Raw genomic sequence first — 27,522 nt, 5'->3', positions numbered from 1 at the left:
TGATGTTTCAATATTCAAAATTTCCATATTCGACATAATTTTATTTGTCATCTTCAGGAAATTTGAATATCGTATCCATGCTCTTAAAAAATCCTACAAAATCTATCAGAAAACTAACTTAAAAAGACAGAAGATCACTGTGTGGACATGATGCTACTTGTAGGACAAGACAAAAGTACACCCTGAAACAAGTGACACAAAAATAACAAAATACATGTCTATACCACTGATACCTGACATGTCTGTATATGTGTATTACAGTTTGAAGGATGAGAAGAGCCAGTTTTAACATGAATGTTTTTTCTATTGGCACACCACGATTGCACAGATACACAGAGAACTGCGTCTGTCGTCAAAGGGAGGAGAACAACTTTTTCACCATGAATGTTTTGTGTCATTTTATCCCGACCTCAATTTTTCTGCCACATCCTTCATTTTAACAGCATTACTACCTCTGTTATTTCTGTAATTACTAGTTTTGATGTATGTACTGTATCATCACAAAAAATCGAGAAACCAGTCAAAATACTGACGCTGACACTGTATGTCGGAAGTGTGAGTAGCAAGAATTTCAACTTAAGAAACTTCTTTTAAAACAGAAAATATTATCGCAAGAACTCAAATAATTTTCAACTACATGTGCATGTAACACCAAAACGTACTGTTAGTATGCGTGAAGTGACATGATGACAAGTGCAAGCAGATACATTCGCAGTAAGAACATTCTACACTGTAAGAACTATGCCGTTGAGATAAACGGGACACTGTGTCATGCCACGAGCTGATATACCATACACTGTACATGTATATAAAAGCAGTATAAATGAATGAGTAGTTCTCATTGCACATTTTTGTTCTGGGCACAAAATTCCAGAAATATCACTTCAGCTGCACCAAAACTTAGGCATTTACTATATTTATATTATCACAAATAATACATATACAAGTAGAAGCATATGCAGTAAATTTCAAATCTAACTACATTGTGCCTGACAGCACATTCTGAAAATCTTTCTGTTTTAAGGGACCAATGGAGACTTTTGTCTGGTTATGGTCTTTGGCTGCTCATGGTACCTACACTTTATGTCATTTAACCTACTGCATGTAAAATTTTGCTGTATTTGCCATGAGAAATGGGTGTCAATGTCTGTGGGCCAAAACCTTACTAAGGACAAAGCTCCTTCCGTTTGTAAGTTCTTCAACATTTACTATCATCTGATTAAATATGTAATACAATACAATTGTGCTTTCACTGAGTAAGCATTATTAGTTGATCTGAAGTCACGTAAAAATTGATTAGCGCTTGAGAGTGCTTCATTTACTGATTTAATTGGTTGTCGATGCAGTGAACAATTTTTCACACAATTACACAATTATTTTGGCTGAGTACAAAATCAAAGACTTGGCTTAACGTTAAATCTAGTTTTAGGTTTTATTAATAATAAAGATGGTTTTGAACAACCCAAACTAGATTTCTAAGCTATTCCAAAATGTCTCCCATATGGAAATTAGTTTAATTAGAAGAGATATCTTTCTAATCCTTATCTTTCTGGTCCATCGGCACAAACTGGTCTTAATGTTAATAGCAGGTAACTACCATTTTTAAGTAATGCCTAAAATGCTCGTTGTCATGGTAGTTATGTGCATGTAATGCTAACTGGGCTTTGTGAAAGCAGGCACTGGATGCTTTAAAACTTTGTCCGTCAAAACTAAACTGGTGTTATAAACTTAATATGTAATACTTGCTTGACTTTCAGGGGTAGTTGAACTGTGGTCAAGAATAGTACAAATTTTGAACTGCTTGACCTGGAGCTGTCTTATTTGGGATTTCCCCAATGTTCGTATTGTGGAACATCCCAGTGCATCAACCACATCAGTTTGTAAGATGTCTGTATGTGGAATCAGTCTGGATTTCCTCTCTAGATGACACTTTGTCAGCATTTAAAAATTTGAGAACTTTCAGTTGAGTGGCGAAGAGTGGGAGCTGTAAATTCTGAAAAGGAGAAATTTTCCACACTAAGACAAATTCATCCATACCATAACCAATACAGATGCCATGTTGACAGATAAATGATACTGATTTATTTGTTTTCATCTATTTAATGATATATCCAGCAATTAAGCCATATTATCTCATAAAATTAATGGTTGTCAAAATGTGTTCCAATTAAGAAAGTTACTTTAAATACATCACAAGAATTTTAAACTTTTTATTCATTATGAAAATGTACAGGCCTACAAATACATATATAGTTGATAAATTTATCTTTTTAATATGTAAAATTATACTGAACTTTAGGAGGTTTCTGGCCAGACACTTCCTTCTGTAAGAACTTACCTGGTTCAAGGTTCATTTTGGTGAAAAACTCTTCTACCTGTTGTCGTTTGATCAGTTCTACCAAATACTACAAAAAAAGAAGAAAACTAATGAGGGGTGTAAGTACATGAGTATGCCATCCGTCCATTTCCTATGTCAATTTACGAAATTTTTGTTTCAAAAATACCTGGTCTCAACAACAACTTCATACAATATGAGTCATTTACAATGTTGCAAAATCATCAAAATGCAATAAGGCTGTTATACGACACAGTGAGTCTATCCTGCTTTTAAGGTTATTAATTTAGGGTTTGCCGGATGTGAGGGCAGACAGAAATTTTTTTACTTACACTCATCTTGTATGTAATCATATCCCAAACCACTGAAATAAATTATTACATCTCATCCTTTTTAGGATGTTTTTCATTCTTGCATTACATATCATGCCTTGCTTTGTTGTAAACTACATAGATTTGCCCCTCAATGCCAAAAAAATGACATGAAACATTAATGGGACATCATTTTGTGGTCAAACATGTGAATGGCTCTGGCTTAAACTATGTGATGTAGCAAAGGCTGGTCCACTGGTCTCTGTAAAAACTGGACAAAAGTAAACAAGGAGTGAAGAACATTGTACATGTGGGTCTAATATAACTGTTATGTTTGTCCCAGCGCGCACTTACCTCTACAATGCGTGCATCACAGTCCTGTAGTCCCAGCTTACGACAAGTCGCTGACGAGGACTTCCTGTAGTTCTCATACTGTACTGTTGGCGTGGAGCCTCTGTCACAGAAATTAAAACAGGAATTTAAAGCAGATTTGAGACAACAATATGCACAGCACTAAAAACTGCTGTTATAAAATGTATAAATTTATGGTAAGTTATTATGAAGGCAGTAGACTGAGTACATGTACACTGTAATTTACTCTGACTAAGATTACAGCATAGTGAAGAATTTCTGATCTCTTCGAATACTACATGTACATACATTACAATATAAACAACCACTGTGTCATAGTTAAAATGTTTTATAGCAAATGAATAAATCTTCGACAAATATAAGTTTGTTTAAACTTATCAAATAGTTAGCGCAAAAGCTTCGGGACTACATGTATATTTTACCTGACAATGCTGCCATTTTGCCAACAAATCCTGAAGAACCTAACAATGCATACATATGTTTTATACGAGTAGATAAATGTCTTTCCAAGAAACTAATTAGAGTACTAATTATATAGATATGTATTTATATTTTTACCTGCTTTTATTTCCTGACGAGCTCAGACAAAACAGGTGATAGTAGACAAAGGCTTCTGAAGCTATCTCTAGTAAGACACTGCAATGACAAAATAGGGTACAAAATTAAACACATACTCAGAAGAACGGACACACATGCTTTCATGCTGAAAATATCAACTTCTAAGTTTCTAGTTGTGAATTAAGCTACCAAAAAACTGCAAAAAGTTAAGGTTCTATATAAAATGATCTTTAAATAACAAAATCAGTTAATAATGTAACCTACATTTCTTTGGTTTCCACATAAACATCTGAAATGACTGACCTGTGCAGGTAAGCTATGAAGGACTCCTCACTTTTAAAATGGCTGACATGGTTGAGCAATAAGTTCACATAATGACCCTGAAACAGTACAATGTTGTGAATATTAAGGACTATGTTAGTAATAGACTCATTTTTCAATATTAAGCCTTACTGTTTAATAACATTTGTACAGTAATAGACAAGAATGTACAGCTATTTGGTGCACCAAGGAGTACACATCATGTAATATTAAAATACAGAAAAAAGTACATGACAAACATACCAATAAAGTTAACAATCCCAAAGTCTGACAAGCACACATGAAGTATATATGATGATGTAGTTACTTTTCATGAAAGAGGTTTTACAGGCGCTTGCATACCATGTACACGCTACTGATACTTACCTGGTATAGAGGGGACATGATGTATCTCTTTTCTACATCCAATATTGTTAAATAATGCTGAAAAGAACAGCACAGAGTTTGTGTTTTCCACAATAACGCTCAACAAAACAATAAGACAAGTTCTGCAAAGGTCCTTTCACATTTTCCTAAGACATGTAAGAAAAAAACTTCAAGACACAACCTTAATCTTTTTTTATCCAATTTACAATAAGAAAAAAAAAAAATACAAATAAATTTACGATCAAATGGTGCTGCAGTATGAGAACATTTAATCCTCCTCCTGTGATCAAAGCAATGAAAACGAGAAAACGATCAATTAACGAGTGGTGTAAATAAATTTGTTCACCAAACTTTATAGGTTACTGATAAGATGAAGTTTACTAATTATTAACAAATTTACCATTGCAATTAACAAAACTTATTATTATTTTTTTTTATCAGTGACATAATCAGCTCAAATTCTCCTTGTTGATAAACATTTTAATTTAAGACAGAAGGACATTGCCAACACACACTGATAGAATGACCCAGATAGCTGTTTAAAGTGCACAAACTGGACACAAAGGACCATTTAATATACCTATGCTGCAACATCGCAGACTATGGCAAACAGTTCAATATTCAGGTCAGGTTTTTACATGAAACCATGCTCGAGGTCTGGTAAAGTACCATGTGTCCCACAAACTCACATAAATTGTACGAAATTTGCTGGATTGTTTGTCAGGAGTTACCATGCTTTGACATAAAATGTGCTGTTGTTTATCCTGTCTGGATGTGTCAGTTAAGCTTGAATTTGCTATTTAGCTTACAAATAACCACACTAAGGCTTACCTTGACTGAGTTAGGGACCATATAATCTAAGGATCTTTTTTCAGGTCGACACAGGCCTATCAGTTTGTACTTGATGACCTCTGGTAGCCTCAAGGGTTTGTGGTACAGAGGAATAACAGACTCAAATGTGCTGCAATCACAAAAATAACAGGATTATTACCAGAATGAAACATTGAGGGATTGAAAGTCTGTTCACAATTAAAGTACAGGGAATTCTACCACACTTCCTATGTTCCACACATCAGAATTCTTAATTTGCTAATTACAAAATCACAATGCAAACAGAACTCTGTGTTTTACAATCATGACAGATAATGGTACATGTATATAAGTCTCAGCATGCAATGGAAATAAAAACTGAGTAGTAATTCAAATCACACCAGTCATTTGTGAGGAAATAAATTTCCATTATGATTAAGTCATGCATTTTTTTTCCTAATTCTGAGAGCTCTATTCATTTTAGAAATGTGTTTTGAGGTTTGTTTGAGAGGTAGGATTATATCCTATTAGAAAAATTTGAGTTTCACCAAAAAAGTATCATTTTATGATATCTGCCTCTAAAAATGTATTTTTGGAGGCAAACTGTAGCACTTCCAACAACATGACTTTTACATTGCTTAGACTCATGTGGGTTCAAAGATAATAATGAGGTCAGGGCATCACCATGTACATGTAAAGGTACATGTGGTGATGCCTTGACTTCATAATTAACAGGATTTTTGTGCAGTTTTGATGCTGTAGCACCCGTATGTGACTCATTCTAACAACTCACCTGGAGTATCCTGGTAAGAACAGCTCCAATGCTGTGACAATCTCGCGCACCTCTCTCTCCATCTTCACACTGCCCAGAATGACCACTGTCCTGCCGCTCAGCAGGGAGTATATCACACTGTGTAGATGACTGTACAGCTGACAAATCTTCAGCAGCTTGTGACCTGATACAAGCAAAATGAATATGATCACAGTTACCAAATGACATATGATAGCAAATGAAGGAATCTACAGGTACAGGACAATGGTAGCAACTGGAGGCAAACTGATAAAGTGTGGTATATTTTAGCCTACATCAGCCCCTGACCAAAAGTTGTCGTATCTGCAGATTTTTTGGCAGTAAGGTTGCTGAGTACACCTCCTTTATAATCCCCCTGAATAACATATCTTTGGCATTCATGCCTTATTTTTGCCACATTGCAGTTACTTTTGTTTGTATTTGTCCTCAGTATGTACAATGGAAACATGTCAACCACAGAAGTGTTCAATGTTACAGTATGTACAATGGAAACATGTCAACCACAGAAGTATTCAATGTTACAGTATGTACAATGGAAACATGTCAACCACAGAAGTGTTCAATGTTACAGTATGTACAATGGAAACATGTCAACCACAGAAGTGTTCAGTGTTACAGTATGTACAATGGAAACATGTCAACCACAGAAGTGTTCAATTTATTTATTTATTTATTTGATTGGTGTTTTACGCCGTACTCAAGAATATTTCACTTATACGATGGTGGCCAGCATTATGGTGGGAGGAAACCAGACAGAGCCCTGGGGAAACCCACGACCATCCGCAAGTTGTTGCCAGACCTTCCCATGTACTTCTAGCACATCACTTTGTTAGTCTAAAATCAAATTCTTCTATGTACACACCCTTTCGTAAAAATGATTTTTGACCTATAAAATATATTATCTAAACATTTACAGAATTTTAGAAATATTTTTCATAATATTGTATTGAGATGAAAGTCCAAGTAAAACCTATCTTTCTCAAAATTTTATTAAGTCATATACAGGATGAGATAGAAAGTGATTGTTTTTATACTTATTAAATCACTGCTTTACACCATTCTCAATACCAATATTATTCAACATTAGATAGTAAAAGATAGTAAAGCTTTAATTATGGAAGAAGCATTCTGGATACTCCATGGAATGCCATGCCTCAATCGTCAAACTTTCTGAGACAATGCTGACAATGGTGAAGATCTAGTGGTCAATGCAGTATAGGCCAGAAATAAACACTATAACACCATGAAGTCCTGACCTACATGTACATAGTACACAGTACATACCGTGGCCCTAGCTGACTCATTAGGCAGCATGGTTTTGTCAGATACCTACGAAAGCTTGATGGTTTACTCCAGACACACCAGTTTCATCTTAATTCCCATAGACCTAATAACCATGATCTATCTAGTTATTTATTTGATTGGTGTTTCACACCATACTCAAGAATATTTCACTGATATGACGGCGGCCATTATTGTGGTGAGAAGAAACCCGGTAGAGCCAGGGGGAACTCACAACCATTTGCTGGCTCACACAGTTTGCTGGCAGACCTACCCACATATGACCAAAAAAGAAAACCAGCAAGTGGTGGACTTGAACTCACAGTAACTGCATTGGTAAAAGCCTCCAAATTATACTGTGCTGGCAAATTAGTCAATTGGCCACGGAGGCCGTGCCACCATGATATAAATAGAAAAATTGACATTTAATGTATGATATTAAATTATATATCAAATAAATAATTCTCTTTCAAATACATATCCAATGGGCTGTGAATGAAAAAGTAGTGGCTATGTTACCTGGGGATGCTGAGGACATTCTGCACACATGATCTGCAGCACTGAACACTGCGACTTTGATTTTCCTGAAATATATAAGCCAGGCACAAACATGAAGAAATACAGTTTAACTGTATTGGTAGAAATGGCAGAAAGATGGAGTGCCATGTTGTCAAATAACTTTAGTGAGAACAGAGGAACAATTACAACTTCTGTGAGAAACAAACAAACAATTATAACTTCTGTGGGAATGGAAAATCCACTAGAACATCTGACAGATTAGAAACACATGTACAACTTCTGTGAGAATGGAGAAACAACTGCAACTCCGGTGAGAAAGTAGAAACATTCTTCTGTATGAACTGAGAAACAACTACAACTGTGTTGAGAAAGTAGAAACACCTTCTGCATGAAATGAAAAACTATTACAACTCTGTTGAGAAAGTAGAAAATTTCTTTTGTGTGAACTGAGAAACAACTACAACTCCGGTGAGAAAGTAGAAACATCTTCTGTATGAACTGAGAAACAACTACAACTGTGTTGAGAAAGTAGAAACACCTTCTGCATGAAATGAAAAACTATTACAACTCTGTTGAGAAAGTAGAAAATTTCTTTTGTGTGAACTGAGAAACAACTACAACTCCGGTGAGAAAGTAGAAACATCTTCTGTATGAACTGAGAAACAACTACAACTGTGTTGAGAAAGTAGAAACACCTTCTGCATGAAATGAAAAACTATTACAACTCTGTTGAGAAAGTAGAAAATTTCTTTTGTGTGAACTGAGAAACAACTACAACTCCGTTGAGAAAGTAGAAACATTCTTCTGTTTAAACAGAGAATCAACTTGAAGATCTGTGACAACTCGTCTCTATTGGATAGTTACAGTTCGCAGGTTTCAGCAAGCCTTAATCTTGACCCTGAGTACATGGGCAGATAGTCACATATCTGGAAGACCAAGTGTAAAGTTTTAGTTGAAGAGAAGTATACAAACCTGACCGAGTCTGATGGCAGAGTAGCAGTGTCATCAATGTCACTTGCACTGTCCTGGGAGGCTAAAACACACAATGGGGTATGATACAGTAACCATTTTGGACATTGACAAAACAAAAGAAATACTATTTCTGATTTGCATCAAATAAAAATCTACATGGACCTACTGAACCAACAAGGTAGATGTGCACCAATGCTAAAACAGAGATAACATCTGGTGACTTGAGTTCCTTATTTAAATAATGAGGTCAATTGCCAAGCACAGGGGATACAAATGACGAAAAAGCTCATCGATATCATCATGACCAACTGGATATTAATTACAAAGTTTTTATAAACAGTATTAACACATTCCAGTTAGTACTTCTTACTGTACATACTATTAAAGAAGAATAGCTTTCTTCAACTGTGATTTTTTTTATTCTGTACGTGTATCTTGTCTTGGTGCTTTTTGTCAACCAAGCTTTTGTTCATTTTTTTCCACATCACAAGATATGACTGTATCAAAATGCCAAGGATGAAGAATCTATGAGTAATAATAATTTGGCACCAAATTAACATGCTTCATAAGATAGATAAACATACATGTACATAAATTAATCATAATGGTTGTAAAACATGTACGTGGAGTCACAATCCAACACAAAGGTAAGAATAACAACACATGGTAAAAGGTCATCAAACTAAGGTACACGTATAAAACAGGTCATGACGGTTACTGGTACATGTGCATGTAGACAGATACACACGTATACGTTCCAACCTTTCTCAGTATTCAAATCATAGCACATCAGTTTAGAACACAGCACTGTGATATTACAATTACAACACTACACAGCACTGTGATATTACAATTAGAACACTACACAGCACTGTAATATCACGATTAGAACACAGCACTGTGATATTACAATTAAAACACAGTAATGAAATGACTGACTCTGGTTACAGTTATGGAACACAGTGTTATACCATGACTATAGTAATATCACAGCAATGTAAAATTTATAGCAGAAAACTGTGATATTTATCTACTACCATGACCACTGTCACTTCACAGTTACCGTCAAACACTGATACTACATGCATCTACATGAGTGCGGTTTACCATACTGACTGCTAACAGCAAACTGCATACAATTTCATGACATTTCTCCCCAACTAACCATCCTTCATACAGGTGATTAGTTGGTTCCATGAAATTATAGACGATTTAATTCACTACATGTTTGTATTAAAAATGACGTAGCAGTGAGGAATATCCTTTCCAATAAGGTGGTTATCTCCCCTGATGCTTTACTATCAAATGTTGTCCTGGAGGACTGAAAAGATTCATCCCATTCTACAGAGTGCCGTTTTCGTTGCAAATCATGTACTCAGCTTCTTTGAAAATACAAAGCAGAACTATTTTTGATCATTAATCACTGTCACTGAATTGACCAAAGATGTAATGTAACAAAAGTCACACGAGAACTCCCAGGATTTCCTGCAGGGAAAATACTCACACTTAATAATAATATAATAAATATGTGGCCATCCTTATCCTGAATCAACTCATTGTTTATGACCGAATATGTAGTATTTGTACAGTTACACTTCAAGCTGAGAAAAAAGAAGTCTCTGTGTCAAATAAACTTTATGACAGTCCTGGGTAAACATACCAGAATAACATTTCATTTTTTAACTGCTACACAGACGACGAGCGAAAGAAGCAAGGAACAAACTGGCAGAACAATTAAATTAGATGTCAATGTTAAAGCACTATGGCAGCTTGGAAAAACAGACGGCGACAGAGAGAAGTAAAGAGCTGAGGAGAGAGGAAAGAAACGGACAATCAAACAAGAACAGATTGGAGAGAGCAAAAAAGCAGTACCTGTGTCAGGTCTATTGATACGTTCAAGGAAAGATCCAGAGCTGGCATTCACAGCCATTGATAAGAGACTTTCTGCAAGGTGTCAACCAACATATACTTGTTATTAAATGATCAACTGACTTGTACAAGCAATAATCACTAAATCAATTTAAATGTACATACATCGAAAGTCTTTCTAAAATCACCCAAAGATCAACATAAACTGATGAATCAGCATCATTGGTAAGATCTAGAGCATTGCAGTACAACATCTTGATCTTTGCTTGGTTAATGGCTGCAATTTCCAGGAGAGTTTAGCTCCAGGGTGATGCTACATGCCAAGCAATGTGAACTCCCCACAGTGTGCATGTATGTAGCATTCAAGCCTCAGGGAGTTGCAGGCATGTACATGTACATGTATATTAAGATATGTATTTATTCCAGTCATATTAACATGTCTATATTTGTACAACCCATGAATCAAAACACACGTACATCCGCTGATTAATTCAATGCTGGATACTTAACTTATTGTCAACGATTCTGAAACTTTTGAGAGAACTATCTATTAATGATTAATTTCTTTTTTTTTTTTTATTAATGATTTTTGTTTTGAACACAGATAATTTTTTCATGCAAGTCATTGTCTGTGTGTTATTCTTCTTTTCATTTTCATGGTTGTACTCAGTCTTCCAAGACCCATCAAGGCGACAGAAGTTGACTCTCTTTAAACTTCAATAACCATTCACGTCAATCAGTAAATCATGTAATGTTTAACTTGGACATCGCCACAATATGTCTGAAATATTTCTGATATTAAATTAAGTCATAAAAATCCATTCATTCAACTTGGACAGAAATATTAAAAGCAAATGTTATAAATAATGCCACAGAGTTCTTTGATTGAGATCATGATTCAGTATTTATGCTAAGCATGGTATAGATACCATTAGTCTTTGCACTAGAAGGTTCTCCACCTGGTTTCATTCTTAACCTAAATTACCATTAAAGTAGGAAAGACTTACTGCCATCCACAACTGACCCAGGCCAGGCAGCCAGTGTTTGTACCTCGTCACAGGTAAGCTGGTCGCCTACCTGTAAGACTGTACAGGTACGCTCCATCTCCTGGACACCTGGGCTTAGTTCTAGTTTTGACTCTCCCTCTATACCAGAGTCTGTGGATTTCCTTAGTCTGTTCATTTCACTCACACAAACACCATTTAGTTGAAGTTCTCCCTGTGAATCAGTCAGAGTTTGCCCAGAACTTTCACTTTCATTATCAAAGCTGGACCTGGCTTTTTGATCTTCTGTCTTCATCGTGGATATTCCGCTGTCAGCATGAATGTCAGAAAACGAGACATCCCATGCTTTACCCCTATCCTTTGAGTCCGGGATTCGGAATTCTGCCCCGATGTCCGAAGGCGTGGGCGCCTCGCTGTCCATGCCAGAATCGCTCGTGGTCATTCTTGTGTCCGACATGCAACACGACATTGCACTTTCCAGCATTGCTGAACTCGGACTTTCACTTTTTCTCGCCTGACCATTTGTTGTCATGGCATCGTCAGATATTCGTCCATCAAACGAGAGCACATTAGAGATGTCAACTGCAGGTAAGACTGTTTTGTTTCCTTTTGTGGAATCAAAATCAGGCCCATCATCTATATGACTATTTTCCATTTTAATTTCTGATTTCTCTCCTGGAATGTCACCTATACTCATTCTAACATTATCTCCTGCTATATCAGGCTTACAAGTAGTTTCAGTGATATCCCATTTGGTTCCATTGATATGTGATTTGATATCGATGTCATCTGACTTGGTTCCTCTGATATCATGAATTGTTGCTGTCATGTCAGCCTGAGTTCCAGGAATTTCAGACTTAACTCCTGGTATGTCAGGCTGCTCAGTAAGCGTATCACACACTGGATAAGGAATATCTACCCACGAGTTCACCGAATGATTATCCACAAGGTCACAGTGACCATTTCCTTTAATTCCAGATCTGCAATATTAAAAGATAAAAACACCACACGTCTAAGCAAAATGGCAATTTTTGGAAGCACAAATGATGTGTTCTACATCAAAAATTCAATCCAGCAGGCTTTGGCACCTGAGAAGGACTACGCCTAAGTTAAAGCAATAAGTAAATGGGAAATTTAGGTTTTCATCAAAAGAATCCTTGTCAAAACCTGTCCAAATAAAAAAAAAACACAGTTTTAATTTTTTAGAAATTTTTTAAAATGAGGAACAGATTGAGAATTTACCAGTAAATATTAAACTCTAGGAGGGGCAAGTGAGACAAAATGTTTGTGTTTCGAAATAACTTGTTCCATGGACAATGCGTGGTGTGCAGTCAGGACATCACAGATGTATATGAAGGTACTGGAAATGTAGGTGGTTAACAATTCAAGAGTCCACAGTTCAATGCCACTGTAGGATCCATTATTTTAAAAGTCAAGAAAAATTCATATAATCATATTCTTGGGAAATTTTTGATGGACATCCATCTGATGGAATCTTCAACTTTATGTATACTATTGTTTTAATAATGAATTCATGTTCCTCCTAAAGAAGTCAGACAAGGAGACGGATAAGTGTATATGACCCCTTACTCCTCAACCCTTGCAGAGGCCATGACAAATGCTGGTTCATAGCTGGACTTGGCTGACATCATCCCCTCCTCATCCTGGACTGAAAGGAAAGAGTCCAGAGACTTGTAACTGTCCAGGGTATCATTCTGAAAATCACACCAAACAGAACTTTAGAAATTCATCAAATTCCAAGTGTGATGTTATTTTTGAAGGTCCATTAATAAACTTTCCCATAAAAGGAAGTTTTAGAAGAAATGTGTGCATGTTAAGATATATTTTTAATCCAGAAATGCCCAAACTTGAGAGCTGACATACATGAAGTTGAGTTCTTGCTGGTTTGATTATTGTTGAACACCCTACTGAAGAGATTTTCACTTCTACAACAGTTTAATATGTGGTGAAAACTGGAGCGCTCCAGGTAAACCACCAGCTCTTGCCAAGTTACTCACAAGTTCTTTCCCTTTTGACAAACAAGTTTGCACACCATACTGGTAGAAGACAAATGGCAGGAAGTTGTGTCGTAAACTGGGTAAAATATGGATCAATTCTTTAATAGATACATTACAGAATAACTAGCAAGCTTGAAGTGTAAAACAAAGAAAATAGCACTCATAATAGTCCAGTATAACACAGACTGTGAGATGGTTGATCTGTTATGTTCATCACATCTTTCCTGCACCATGGAGCAATGACTGTAGCATAGAGGAAAGTTTTTACTTAGGCTAATATAAGAAAAGGTTAACTAATCAGAGAGTAAGTGCTCACAGAAAGCCAGCGTCTCAGCAGATTGCTGGTGGGGTGAAGTAACCTTTGATCTCTGTTCCCCATCCCCAGGGACCAGAAGGCTCCTGCACACTGTCTACAAACACACAGAAGTTAACGTGTTCTCTTTAAACACTTTTAATACCATAAACGACATAATATTTCCTCCCCAAAAATGAATTTTTAAAAACACAGAACTTTCATCAAATATTTCTTTTGATGCTGAAACTTTTTCCCCCTGCAGGATATCACCCTATCTTCCAACCAAAGTTCACAGCGCCTGTCTAAGATGAACAGAGCTCCCAGAATCAGGCAAAATGAACAACTCATGTTGTCTCAAAAGTAACAAAAAATATTAGAGTGCTACACTTATTCTATTATATATTCATCTCTAACATTACACAACTTTTACTTCACACAAGATTTACAGTTACAATGAACAATGGCAGCTTTCTTGGTCTTTGACTCTGAAAATAATTAAACTAGCAGTGAATATCAGCTCTGCTTCTAGTGATCAAGAGGGTTCTACATAAGTGTATAATCATAAAGAGCATTACAATTATATGTACATGTTCACTGAAAAACAGCAGAACAAATTAAATGCACTTGAGTGGTATAATCACACATGACACAGAGTTTTCCTGAACATGTACAGTGATATATTAATTTACAAAATTGGCAAGATAACAATTTTTTTTTTCGTCCTCACATGTCAATGTCATGTAGAAAGTTAGCTGCCACACATCTGCCCAGTGTCAGTAGGGAGCAGTGAGGATCTGCAAACACAGAACACAACATCATGAAGTATGTCCAGTTTTTTGCATAAGTTTGAAAGTTTATTTTGAGAATATTTCACCTATAGGGCAGCACTCTGGATTACACCAGACAATCCACCCCACTCAAAGGCAATTCCTCGAAAACTGACAATTCTGACTTAGGTGGAAATTTGAAACCTTGTCCCTGTACTTTTTTTCTGGTACTGGAAGTTGAATTTTTGACACATTTTGTCTTCAGGTAATATTCATGAGGTGGTCAAAAGGGCAAAAAGTGAGTCAGAAATGACTCCATGAAACCAGCCCTTCTACCTGGCATGACTCTTTCATGGAGTTGCATCACAGACACATGTACCATGCACATTAATAGCTTCACATTTCCAAAATTGTTCAGCAAATACATACAATTAGCATAATGGCATTCTTTAGCTACATGTACAAATTGTTTCGCTTAATTTGAAGGCTGATAGGAAAGGTATGTACTCACAAAACAGGCAGAACTGGGCTTACCTATCAATGTAGATTCATTTTTCTCTATTTCCAGTATTGCACAATCTCTACTGAAGTACTACAAACAAAATGAAAGAGACATGTCTGCTAGGATACAATGTCTGTTAGGACGCAATGTCTGTTAGGATACAATGTCTGTTAGTATACAATGTCTGTTAAAGTGGATGAATGACTGTGGCTTAATGCATGTCTGCTGGAATATCATACTTGATATACTACAGACTTAGATGACTTCTCATGTCCATAATTTTTTCTTTATTTAGACCTACAAAATATCAAAATAGTAAACTTACATGTGAAAAAAACGTACTATGCACAGTACCAACTACACTTAACATCACATAAATAAGTAAATGGCATATACTTGGTGCAACATGTCCCCAAATGAACAATGAAAATGTTACATGAGCTAACACGAAATATGACATGAATTCAAAGGATTCCACTAAAGCTTTATCTTTCATACAGATTAATGAACAAGAATTCCTGTAAATCTTCATTCACACCACAGTATCTAGTATTTTAGTATTTTACATGTGCAGAGTGTGTGTGACTTATGCAGAGTAAAAAACAATTGAACTGAAGTGCTTTGAAATACCATGATGACAGGCATCTGGTTGTATGTGGTATTTGCTAAACATTAAGGTATTACAAAGCATACATGTAGATCAGGATTTCATGTACAATCTAAAGCCTAGCAGAATAATCTTACCTTGTGAATTGACCGTAACCTGTTAAGCCCCTCTTTCGCCCCCCACTGACAAAGTTCATGTAACCCTCGCAATGCCTCTTCAAACCTCCTTCGACCAAGTCTTACAAGCTTCACCTATAAGGAATATGGCGAAGGGAAAATTAAATTTCCATCACAGCTTTCTTACTCCACACCTGCTTAAGTAGGTTGCAGAGGTTTGAAAACTAATGTTAAATCCTACAGTCAAAGTTTCTTTTACTGTACAAAATATTTTTTTTACCACAATTGTCACAGTTTTTTATTTTCACCAATGCCTTTTTATACATACACAACACCAAATTCTTTAAAACAAGTAAGTGACAACTGGAGAACATCAAGGGATTGACTTCAATTCTAGAGGGGTGTGTCTACCTTATGGTTAGGGTTTTGATGAAGAAATGACTCCCCCATCTCATATGATCCACTGTATGTGAAAGATCCAGCTGTAATAGAAATACATATGTATTTGTACAAAATGTTTGGAGTAACAAAACTGCATGTGCTGCAAATATCATGGCAACCAGTACAAGCTCTGTAGCTACAATGGTAACTGCTTGGATGCATTGATGCATGAGCTTTATAAAAAAAAAAGGCCACAGGCTTTTGTGAAGCCATTATATTAGGCAGGTTTTGCAACATTGATCTGTGAATCTATATCATGCTTTTGTTTTGCTCCTAGTCTCCATCTCACAACAAAAGCTATTTATTATAATGACTATATCAAAAGAATATTAAGGAAAATAGCCATGAAGGCATGATTCTGTTTCAGTTCAAACCATTTCCAATTACTAATTTGATCTTTATTGGAAAATGCATATTTTCATGAACTGCCACTTGCAGAAAATCAGTGATGCTTCCTACAACAAGGCAGAGAAGGGAACAAAGCATGTCTCACAAGATCGGGTGGGCTTGTGTGGTGACACTGTGTCTGACTCTCCTCTCAGGCTGATAGACTCAAACAAGTCAGTCATCTTCTGGTGTCGGCTGGACATGGCCTTTTGTTCCAGGCGTTTGAATCGCTCCTCTAGTCTCTTGTCATTCTGGAAGTGAAAACGTTTGTTGATTAACAAATAAAATGTAATTTTCCCAACATATGATGTGAAATTCCACGACATGTAGATTTGGTATTTCATTTCCTCTCTAATAATTAGGCCAGAGACTCACCAGTTGAGGCTGGACTTGTCTTAGAATATCCTTCACTTCCTGTATGGCCTGATCCACCGACTCCAGGGTGAAATCTCTCAGGAACCTCTCATCTGCATCCAGAGTTACTTCCCCTTTCTCTGCCAGCTGAGCCTGAACTTCCACCACACGATCTGGTTAAAGACATTAATATTAATTTGTATGACGCCACTTAATGTTTCATTGCAATCATACAACACAGATTTAATTCAATCTTCTCATTATAATTAAATTGTATTTTAACTAGACTTCCTGTCAAATATCCATTCTCTTTACATGTGTTTATATCTAATGTATGACATGGCTTTGACCAAATACAAAATTCAACATGTCTACACTCATATGTTTCACAGAAAATTTCAGCCAATGTAAACCATACCTCGTGTGTACTGAAGGTCCTTCAAATGATTCGCCAGATCTTTAACAAACACAATTTTATTCCCATACTTGAAGTAGCGAGAAACCTGCCAATGGATACGTCAATTATTATTAAGGTCAGGGAACTTTAAAAAGATTTATAATTTTGCATAATTTCAATGGTATCACTGTGAATTACCAACTGGTAATGATAATTTCATAAAATTACCTTGACATGCATTTCAGAAATTTATTTTCCACAAAGCATAAAAAATAGGCTACTGTAATGTCCACATTTCGTGTTACACTTTCATCTTTTTACAACTAATGAATACGAATGACCCTAAATTACCACAAATTTCAGCCATGACTAACTTGTCCATTTTCATGATTCTGAGAGTTGTACAGAGCTTAGAAAGGTGTTTTGAGATTTGCTTGGACCATGGGATGATATCCTGCTGGAAAATCCTGCTCTCTAATTTTCTGCGCCAAAAACAATATTTTGTGCTAAAAATGCATTTATTTGGGGCCAAATTTTAGGTCATTTAGGTTATATCATAAAGGCTGTCTTAGATGAAACCCTCAAGATGTCTACGTCACTAATCCATCATGTTGCATGCAAATTCCACCTAAGGCTATATATGTACTTTTACTTACCTTATTAAACTCAGAACACAGATCTTCAAAGAATGACATCAGCTTCCTGGGAAACAAAAAACATAACAACAAGGAAATGATTTAATTATTTGCTTGTATTATTAGATTGTACACACGAATATTCAATTTTCATGACAGTGGTCATGCTTACCTGGAGGATCTGAGCCACACCCCTCACCAGGTCAGAGCTTTTTATTTCCCAAATTTGGGCATGCATGATCAGCGGTGAGTACAGATAGCCAAAATACCCAAAATAGCAAGGCTGCCAGAAAGATGACAATAACAGTAAATAAGCAAGCACATGGCAATCTTCATGACCATATAGCTTCAGTTATTCCAGCTGCAGGTCAGATTTAACCATGTGACTTGACTGGTCAAGTACTCGTCTGAAGAACACATTAGACAACTCCGCCAGCCAGGGATCTCTGTGGCTCTCAGTATTACAGTAGGCAAGTGTACTTGTTACTCCCTTTAAATTGCAGTAATGAATGGGAGGTGTTTATTCAAGCATATTCTGAAGGTATTATTCTTTGTGTACTAATAAAATTATATTTTTAATGAAGCCCAGGAACTGGCCAATCCAAGCAATGTAGTTTTGCCTGCAAGATCAAATTAAAAATGTGTATACATTGCACTCAAAGTTGCTCTTTCATTTAAGACAAGGTTGAGGAATTAGGGCAATGAATCTGGCCTTACAAGAAACTTACATCCTATAAAGCTAACATCAGGGCACAGGGTTGTTGTCATGGGCCCTACAAGCAACTTACACCCTATATAAAGCTAGGAAGAAAATTATGCCCAGGAATTTTTGTTAAAAAAATTTCATTTTGGGGGCATATTTATACCTGTTAGTTACCCCTCTATATTATGCATATTTTCCATCAATGGTCAGATTTTTCCAGAAATTACGTCATTCTTGATATTGTTCGGAGCTCGGTGAACACCCCCATAGTGCCCCGAGCCAGGTGATCTGTGTCCCTACAGTGTGGGCAAGGTGACATGTGCACAGACACTGCATAGCTTCTTCAGGCCAGTTTACTGCCCCTACACCCATCCCCATTCGGTCTGTTCCTCACAACCCCGCCCCCATTCAACCAGATCTGTTCTGTATGTTCCCACAGAGTTCTTTTAAAACAGGGATCATTGTTGACGTCACCGCTGCAAGCTACTAAATTTCCAGACTGACCACTGGGGCTTTAAGAAAACTATACTTTGGAGCCATGTTTACACCAACACAGTGAAAGACGAAAAATTGGTTTGTATGGTTAATCTGCACATTAAGAAATAAAACCAAGGCATTTCATGAATCTGGTAAAATCACTTCTGTTGTATCAATACAATGTTCCTTGTAGCAGGTGAGACCATTCATAAAGCCATCATACAATGATGCTGCCTCGCAAACACCAAACATCTAGATGGTCTCCACAAGACTGGAAATAACTTTTGAATTGGCAAATCTTCCAGTTATTCACACAACTGAAAAAGTTATATGGTAGTTTTGTCCTGTACCAAACAGTAGACAAAATACAGTTTGGTGCACAACACTGTCTTTGTCCTGCTCCTTATTTCCAGACTTGTCTTCACATCACTCCGCCATCACAGTGTGTCGGATAAATTCAGAAACCTACCTTGGATCAGCTGTGACGTATGTCATACAGAAAGGCCTGACAAATCCTCTAGCTTGATGGTCAAACAACGTGAAGTGATGCACCTGTTACACAAGCGCATTAAAAAATTGGTCATATTCAAAATTTAAAATTAAAAAATATGGTCATACTTCTTGTTGAAATTCTACGTTGTTTACATGTCATACATGTATAGCCTCCAATGACTTGCATTGGCCCAAGTACAGCTTAGTAGTGTATTGTGGGTGGAATATGAAATTTAATACAGTTTGTATACAGCAACGTAATATATTTTAAAAAAGCATATATGTAAATATTTATTTACAGCACTGCTATCAGCCCTGAAGGGCCTACTAGGAGGGCTCTAGATTAGTCGTTTTTTACGCCAGGCTTGCCCAGGCATCTTGAGCCCTATTATTCCCACAAGGCAATACTATTTATTTATTTATATAAAGGTGAAATGTCAGGATTTCATTTTCACTGATAAAAGAGGTATCTCACTGGCTAGAGTTAGATATCAGTTTTGTTATTACACACCCTGATGCCATGACGTCAAAAAGAAACATTCTGTTTTATGGCGTCCCAATCTGAGCTTAGCAGAATGACGTCATAATATAAATTCAGTCAACTTTAACATTTCTAAAGTCATGCAACAAGACACGACATCATACAAGATGTCATGTACAAGGTCATACTATATACACAAGTCTGTGAAGGCCTGCAGCTAAGAACATTACTTAAACTTGTCCACATACACAAAATCATGATACTGTCAAAATATATATCAAAAACAGAATATTGCACAGTGAAGGTTGAATATCATAAATATTTTTCCAGTTAGAGGTGAAAATAACCTGTTTCACGTCTCGTGGGTTCTCATTTTCACTTCTCACTTGAAAATTTTTTTATGATATTCAACCTTCACTATCCAATATCCTCTATATATATGATTCAATCTTTTCTTATCCACTTACATAAGCATATGTCCCATTCTTCAACTCTGTCATGACAACCTGTGTATCTTCAGACATGGTAAAGCCACTGTTATAAACACAGAAATTTTATTGGAAATGTTAAACACTAAAGCATCGAGTTCAATTTTTTTTTTTTTTTTTTTGGTGGGGGATGGGAGCAAACTTTAAAATCACATTGAAAGAGGTGAAAACTGTCATTTTACAGCTGTGATCCTCACACAGGATCTTGTTCTTGCAGAGGTTACATTACAAAATGATCCATTCTGAGGCAGATAATTAAAAACACAGTCACATTAATACGATAATTTATGCTGATGTTTTCATATTAATTAACACACATTCCAAAGTGCAATTATTGACAGACTGCATAATAATTTACTGAAATTTACATTAGATATAAAACAAACTGCAACAGGAAAAGTCTTGGATTGAAATGGATGACATTTAGTTTGGAAATCACATATATCACAAACCTACCCTGAAGAAGCCTGGTGATCTACAGCCATGATCCTCACAACAAACTCATTCTTGTCAAAATCGCTGCCCTCATCAGTTGGAATGGTAATCTGTGACATACATGATATGTTTTATTAACATTAGATAAACTTTTATTTGATATAAACAGATTTATCCTTTGTTCTTCATGCCATTCCTGAAAGTACTGTAGGGAAGTCAGCTGTAAAGAGATCCCAAAGCTAAGGTACTGCTTGTAATCAAGAGAAGAGCACTGAATGAATCATTTAACACATGGCTCAAAGTGTGACTGGGTATTTTTTTTTTTGTATGTATATATACATACTGCACGAAAGGCTTCCATATCACATTGTTTTTGTCCTTAACAATCATTGCCTGAAACTAATTATATTGGATATCAAATATCCAAGGTCAGGCATACACTAAACACTCAACTGTATTTTGGAAACATTCAAATAAAATGGAAATTTTTGTCATATTTAACTACTTAAAAGTGAGCTTGGCTAGTTTTGTTTAATTTTTCATTCCTGAAACAAAGGGGAGGCCGCTTCAACCAAATAACTGATTGACTACAAATATGCACATGAGGTTTAACCACGTTAAATCTCTCTTATTCTCAAGATAATGCTGTCATCTCAGATCTATTATTTGCACACAACATCTATTTCAGCTACACATTATATCACTCGTGCTTACTAAAGGTTTGGGTCCCTCTTGTTCACAGAACTCTGATATGAGGATGAAGTCTTTGTCACAGGTGGAAGCCTTGTTCCAGGGATGCTGCTGGGCATAATCAGGGAAGAGATAGGGCGAGAGGACATCGCCAAAGTACTCCATCTGTCCCCCCCTTTCCACCTGCGTGTACCACTGCGACTCATTAAGCATCCTGACCACCTGTCCCAGAGCTGAGGATAAGTCAGGTTGTGGTCAGAAGGTCAGTGGCCCCTCCCACTGAGGAAAAGCCATGTGTTTTGTGTTTACACTCATGTGGACCGCATTACATGTAATAGTATGTCATAGAGTCTCATAGTTCCCAGCTAGTTCAGACATCCCTTATCACTGTTACAATTTAAAGCCTGATGGTCTCTGTACGGTGTGATACATGATAAAATCAAGTGGGAGTGTATAGCTAGCAAATCACATGGCCCTAGCTCACTGACGGACTGCCAAAGCTCAGGTCACAGTTCACCTGAAACAAAAAGCAAACACAAGCATATATATATATATATATATACACATGTACAGATCAGCTGTTACACATCTGAAGTCTACAGCATGAACACTGTAAACAGGCAATGCACAGAGTACTACATGTACAGCAGCTGACTGCCATCACATGATACTTAATTACATATGATAATGTAGATTTTTACACATGTGGATGCCTCTGATGTTGGGACAACATGATACATAGATGTGCTAGGCTTAACCCAGAGGAAACTATACACACATGTACAACTCCTGACTAGTAAAATGTTGTTAAATTCACCCTGAATATCTACAAGCTTCTAGATTTGAACATATGAACCCATAGGTCAATGTCTACTCATGCAGTCTCCTAGGAAAGCCCATTACACTTCACAGCCAACCAACAAGCACACATGTACATGTACATATGCCTGACAATTAAGTCTCCCAACTTAAAGACGAAGAAAATACCAAAATGAAGTATATGTCAGATGAAAAATCATTGATACAGTCCAAGAAAATAGTCTTAAAATAGACTTATTTTATTAGCATTTTTTGAATCGAGTAAAATGGTTTTTGAACATCAGATTCTACAGTGTTCTATAGTGAACCTTAGGGTACCTATGATGTGACATCCATATTTTTTGCTTGAAATAACTCACTTTACGGTCCATTCGACGAATACGTTCATAAATCTACATGTATATGCACTTTTATTGCTGAAATGTAGCATTGTATGTGTGTTAAGTGGCAAGAATGTGATGTGACATCACTGGTCCCAATGCTGTCAGAAAAAGAATTCAAATTTTCATATGCATTTTACTAGGTCAAAAAGAATTCTAAAATAAATACATTCTAAATAAATCCAACGACTTTCATGGACAGTATTTAGTGGTCTTCCATCTGACATACACTTCATGTCAGTGTTTTCTGTACCTCTCAGTTAAAGTTGAAGACAGATCAGTGAGCGCTAAATTTGAGTCACTGTTCTCATATATGTACAAGGAATACAATCATCCGGTGTATACATGTACAGTGGAATGGCATAATCAGCCGTGACAATAGACCACATGTACTGTCAATCATCAACCTTTTTAGCCACTAAAGCACTTTTCTCAGGGGAATTTATTATGCATAATATTATTATAAAAATGATTGGTCGGCGTCACTTGCAAGAGGCAAGCTTCATAAAACTACGCAAACTATTTCTATAGGCCTACACACCATAGCTCTCTCAGAATGTTTAAAAATATTGGTTGCAGAGGCAGTTGAACAGGTTGAATTTGAGTAGTTAGCACACAAGTTCCACATAAAGTACTGTCCCTGTCATCCATACATACAGGTGCATATGAATGGTCATCAGAGTTGTTGTTGTTATCAGGTAAAATAAGTTCAGTATGAAACAGTAAATAGTCAAATAATCATGGTACATTATCATATAAAATACATGTGACACACATCCAGGTATAAACATGCAGGTAGTCATGATAGTAGATCACTTAGTATAGCATTACCTGCATGCAGACTAAGTTTAAAAGCAACCAGTGTACCGATATGTCTTTGTTCTCACAAGATGTCCCAAATTCTTCCAAAGCCAATATGACCTCAAAATGACATTATCAGAGATGAAAATATCTCCAAGCAATTTGGTTGAGTACATAATAAATACATCAAGCCTAACAGATTAACAGTATATGATCGGAATACGTCTCCGCTTATCAAGAGTGATCAGATCTTATCACAATTCAATAGCTCCTAAACACAGCACTGACCTCATTTTACAACATTAATTATATATTGTGATGTCAGACAAAGATCTGGACAAAGACAAATGTGTACATATTAGTCACTCCATTGTCATCCAGAATCAATATACAGGCATTATAAACAATCAGATCTACCATCACTCATATATGCAATTATTACATAAACTTTATACTCATTACCCACTGCATATGAGCATACATGAACATACAGTGTTCTCTACAGAATGATCAAATTGTGTTCGGGCCATCAGAAGAAAATCAAGTAGACACATTATATCAAAAGGAATGCAATCCACTGGCATTAAATTTTTACTCTTTTGAATCCTGACATGAACATCCTGTGTAAATTTCACTCTTCACCTATTACAAAATCACATATATCTATTACCATTTGATTTTTAAAAGAACTGCACTAGTGCAATGCCCCTGTAGTGTGTGTATACACTGTAATATCTGCTCTGAATCCTGTCTATTTATGTACTTCTGAAAATAAATGAATGCACTTCTGACAATAACTTACATGTTTTTTGTTAATTCTCTGGAATTATACATATATATATCCTGCTCCTTCATCTTTCTTAGGTTTGTTTTTTGGTTCATGTACTCCACGATATTCCACTTAAACCATGTCAGGCAGTTTTATGTGCTGGGGAGACCTTGAGGCAGCTTAACATGTATGCCATACAGGTGGAAGGCAAGTGATTTTCCCAGGAATTTCATCTTGTAACTAGGACTTCCTTTGCCATGGTCACCTGCTGCATTCCCTGCTGTGCCATGGTTCAGTGTAATACTACTAGTTGCAGAGAGAAAGCGCTTTAGACGTTTCAGCCAATGATAACTGCCCCAAGGAAGAGGGGGAATCTTGGGGATTCTCTGTCAGAGGCTGGGATTCAACTAACACCTATGAATCCTACTGAATGAAAGAGAAGCATCTTACACTTGAACATAAACTGTCCCTAACTTTCTTATGAAATAATAGCCTCTAATTACCAAAATATAATTTCAAACTTATTTGATCATACAACTGTGTATGATTTGATACAAATATCAAAGGCTGTGTGGCCACAGGAAATTTCATTCCGAGTAGAAAGGCACATTGGATATGTCTGACCACATCACCGGTCTGACTGGACAAGTTGTTTTTCCATTGTATCATCAGCATACAATGCTAATTCATTTGGCTAACACCTGGATTTGGATTCGAATTTTAACGTTCTGTTTCCAACAGATGAAGTCATTTCCTTTGAGTCTAACAATTATTCTCACAATCTAAAACATGCATTCAAATATTTGTTTATTAGTTTCCAACGGGTGATTCTCTGACTTAAGACAATAATCCAGTCGAAGGTGTATCAGAATTATTAACCGTCAAAGTCTGATGTACATGTAAACAAAGTCTATAAGGACTCAGTGTGTTACTGTAAAATTCTGACATTCATTTCCGGCAATGCCTGGTCAAAATAAGTCAAAATTTCAGATCACATTAAAATTGTTATTTCTTACCCAACAAGGTCAAAATATTGTCAGACGATGTAAATTCTGGGTAAGTTATCATACAACAAATTCCAGCTAAAGTAACGGAAAGGAACATGCCAAGGTTAATAATTGAAATTTGATGATTTCATCTAGATGGACTCGTAAACTCGGAATGACACACCGACAGTGGACATTCAGTTCACAATCATCGGTGATGAACTCATTTCAATGCAAAGTACATCCTAGATAAGGAAGTTTTCACTACCAACAGGAAGTTTCGTGTATTCGTGCATTTTCCCAGCAATGAAGAAAAACAGAAACACATTGACATACGTTTTCAGTTCAAGCTCTCCTGTTTTCGTCTGCAAATATCACTGAAGCGAGGGCTGGATGACAGCATCTTATTAAGCTGGCACCCTCAACCCCTACTGCGACCTGATTATGCGCGCGTCTACAAACGCCCGGGCAAAACTAGGACCAAATATTGAAACGAACAAACATCTGCATATAATAAAGCGTATCCATATGTCCTGGCAGCTAGTAAGAGCATTGGGAGGCCCCATCGTATCTTACCATGAAACATTTGACCTTCTCGTTAAGTACTAAATAAATATACAGACATGAGTAATATTCCAAAATTATAGTATTTTCCCATGAATTTAAAATTCATTGTTAGAGTATTCAAGATGCATATTTTGTACTTCATAGGCTATATCGGTACCGATACGTTTGTAGTTCTTTGGTGTTTTGTGTTGAAATTGGCCTTGCGATTATTGACTAGGAACTGTTTTGATTCACGAAAGGCTTAGCTTTCAGCAGGCCTTCTTACCATAATATACAAATTAATTTTTTTTAAGACTGATTATACATGCGCAATTACAAACCATATTAATTCTGTTATATCTGAGACTAATACCGTAGGAAACTAATTCTGTTATATTAGTCTCAGGTTATATTTTATTTATTTCTTTTTTTTTTTAATTTTTACCAGAAAGGACAGAAATACATGCACTGTCCCTTGCGTATAGTGCGGCAATCAAACCTCTGTCACTTAGCTGTGAGAGAGGTTTGTGTTTTTGCAATGCCTTCTAGTTTCAAATAATAGTTGGCAAAATGAAATCGTACAGTGCATACCAAATTGAATTTCCATAATGTTAGAATAGCCCAAATATTTATCTTTCACAAAATGTAGAAAGTGAATCACATTATAACTTTTTCACACCTTAGGATCATATTGACACTATATGCATAGTATAGGTACGAGTCTGGTATTTATTGAAAGGCAATAATTTCAGATATTCCTGGTCAGCGGAGAAAATTTGATTTCATTGGTGAATTTGGATTCATTGCCAAACAATTCCGATATAACCTCTTGAATGACCACAGTTTTAATTATTGGTACAGAATATTGCTACCTTGCAAAAGTTACAGTTCCTACCAAAAAAAAATAATTTAAAAATACTTGCAAAGCCTTGTAAATTATCTGTATCTTGAGATGGGTAACTATAGATTTAAACCATGGGTGTGAAATTTTCAAGTGTATGTCGATACTTTATCCTCCCTAATCAGCAAACAGCAATCAAGAATCAATTCCCAGTATAAAATTGATATTAATTAAGTTTTCTTTTTTTTTTATGAACAGCAATATTAGTATAGTATAGTATTTCTACATACCGATAACGACAGAAACGACACACCACAAAGGGAGGACCTTGTGTCAACCTCACCTGAAACAGAACATGCCTTCAAACCTTTAGTCTGAAAAGATAAAGAAGAGATGAAAAGTAAAATGACTTGTCAACGTCCACTGTCTCAGGGTTGACGTCTTTATCTGTAGCAAATCGCGCACAAATAATAGGCCTATATCGTCCTTGTCCTCTCATACATGTGGACTCATACATCAGCGTAAAACCTAATGTATCAGCTTTCGAACGAACATTGTTTGCTACT

At 36.3% G+C, this 27,522-nt stretch overlaps 1 protein-coding gene across 2 annotated transcripts; it reads right to left on the bottom strand.

Annotated features, from left to right (window-relative positions):
• Nucleotides 1-171: 171 nt before the first annotated feature.
• Nucleotides 172-25,933, bottom strand: LOC135481850 (guanine nucleotide exchange protein SMCR8-like). Of its 2 annotated transcripts, XM_064761586.1 has the most exons (27): nucleotides 25,906-25,933; nucleotides 21,839-22,331; nucleotides 21,146-21,234; nucleotides 20,669-20,735; nucleotides 19,698-19,780; nucleotides 18,070-18,115; nucleotides 17,435-17,519; nucleotides 17,038-17,189; nucleotides 16,769-16,913; nucleotides 16,246-16,316; nucleotides 15,856-15,969; nucleotides 15,144-15,201; nucleotides 14,570-14,636; nucleotides 13,864-13,957; nucleotides 13,120-13,244; nucleotides 11,533-12,509; nucleotides 10,529-10,600; nucleotides 8,657-8,717; nucleotides 7,685-7,749; nucleotides 5,867-6,029; nucleotides 5,095-5,224; nucleotides 4,264-4,320; nucleotides 3,880-3,956; nucleotides 3,577-3,654; nucleotides 3,001-3,100; nucleotides 2,339-2,405; nucleotides 172-1,993 (listed from the first exon to the last, which is right to left on the bottom strand). In XM_064761586.1, exons 2-27 carry the CDS (start codon nucleotides 22,025-22,027, stop codon nucleotides 1,935-1,937), a joined length of 3,291 nt encoding a protein of 1,096 aa, XP_064617656.1. In that variant the 5' UTR covers nucleotides 22,028-22,331; nucleotides 25,906-25,933; the 3' UTR covers nucleotides 172-1,934. The 2 variants fall into 2 exon arrangements, with proteins under 2 accessions (XP_064617656.1, XP_064617657.1); XM_064761587.1 differs by lacking the exon at nucleotides 10,529-10,600.
• Nucleotides 25,934-27,522: the final 1,589 nt, after the last annotated feature.

The sequence above is a fragment of the Liolophura sinensis genome, chromosome 1 (assembly GCF_032854445.1).
Source record: "Liolophura sinensis isolate JHLJ2023 chromosome 1, CUHK_Ljap_v2, whole genome shotgun sequence".
Taxonomy (NCBI): domain Eukaryota; kingdom Metazoa; phylum Mollusca; class Polyplacophora; order Chitonida; family Chitonidae; genus Liolophura; species Liolophura sinensis.
This window is presented reverse-complemented; position numbering and strand designations above follow the sequence as displayed.

What these genes read in the sequence shown, in the direction of transcription:
- LOC135481850 (XM_064761586.1), bottom strand. Translation starts at nt 22,027, where the DNA reads ATGCTTAATGAGTCGCAGTGGTACACGCAGGTGGAAAGGGGGGGACAG. An exon ending in GATCACCAGGCTTCTTCAGG is followed by an intron (nt 20,736 to 21,145) that starts GTAGGTTTGTGA and finishes TGTTTATAACAG; the next exon opens with TGGCTTTACCATGTCTGAAG. An exon ending in GGTTACGGTCAATTCACAAG is followed by an intron (nt 15,202 to 15,855) that starts GTAAGATTATTC and finishes TTTTGTTTGTAG; the next exon opens with TACTTCAGTAGAGATTGTGC.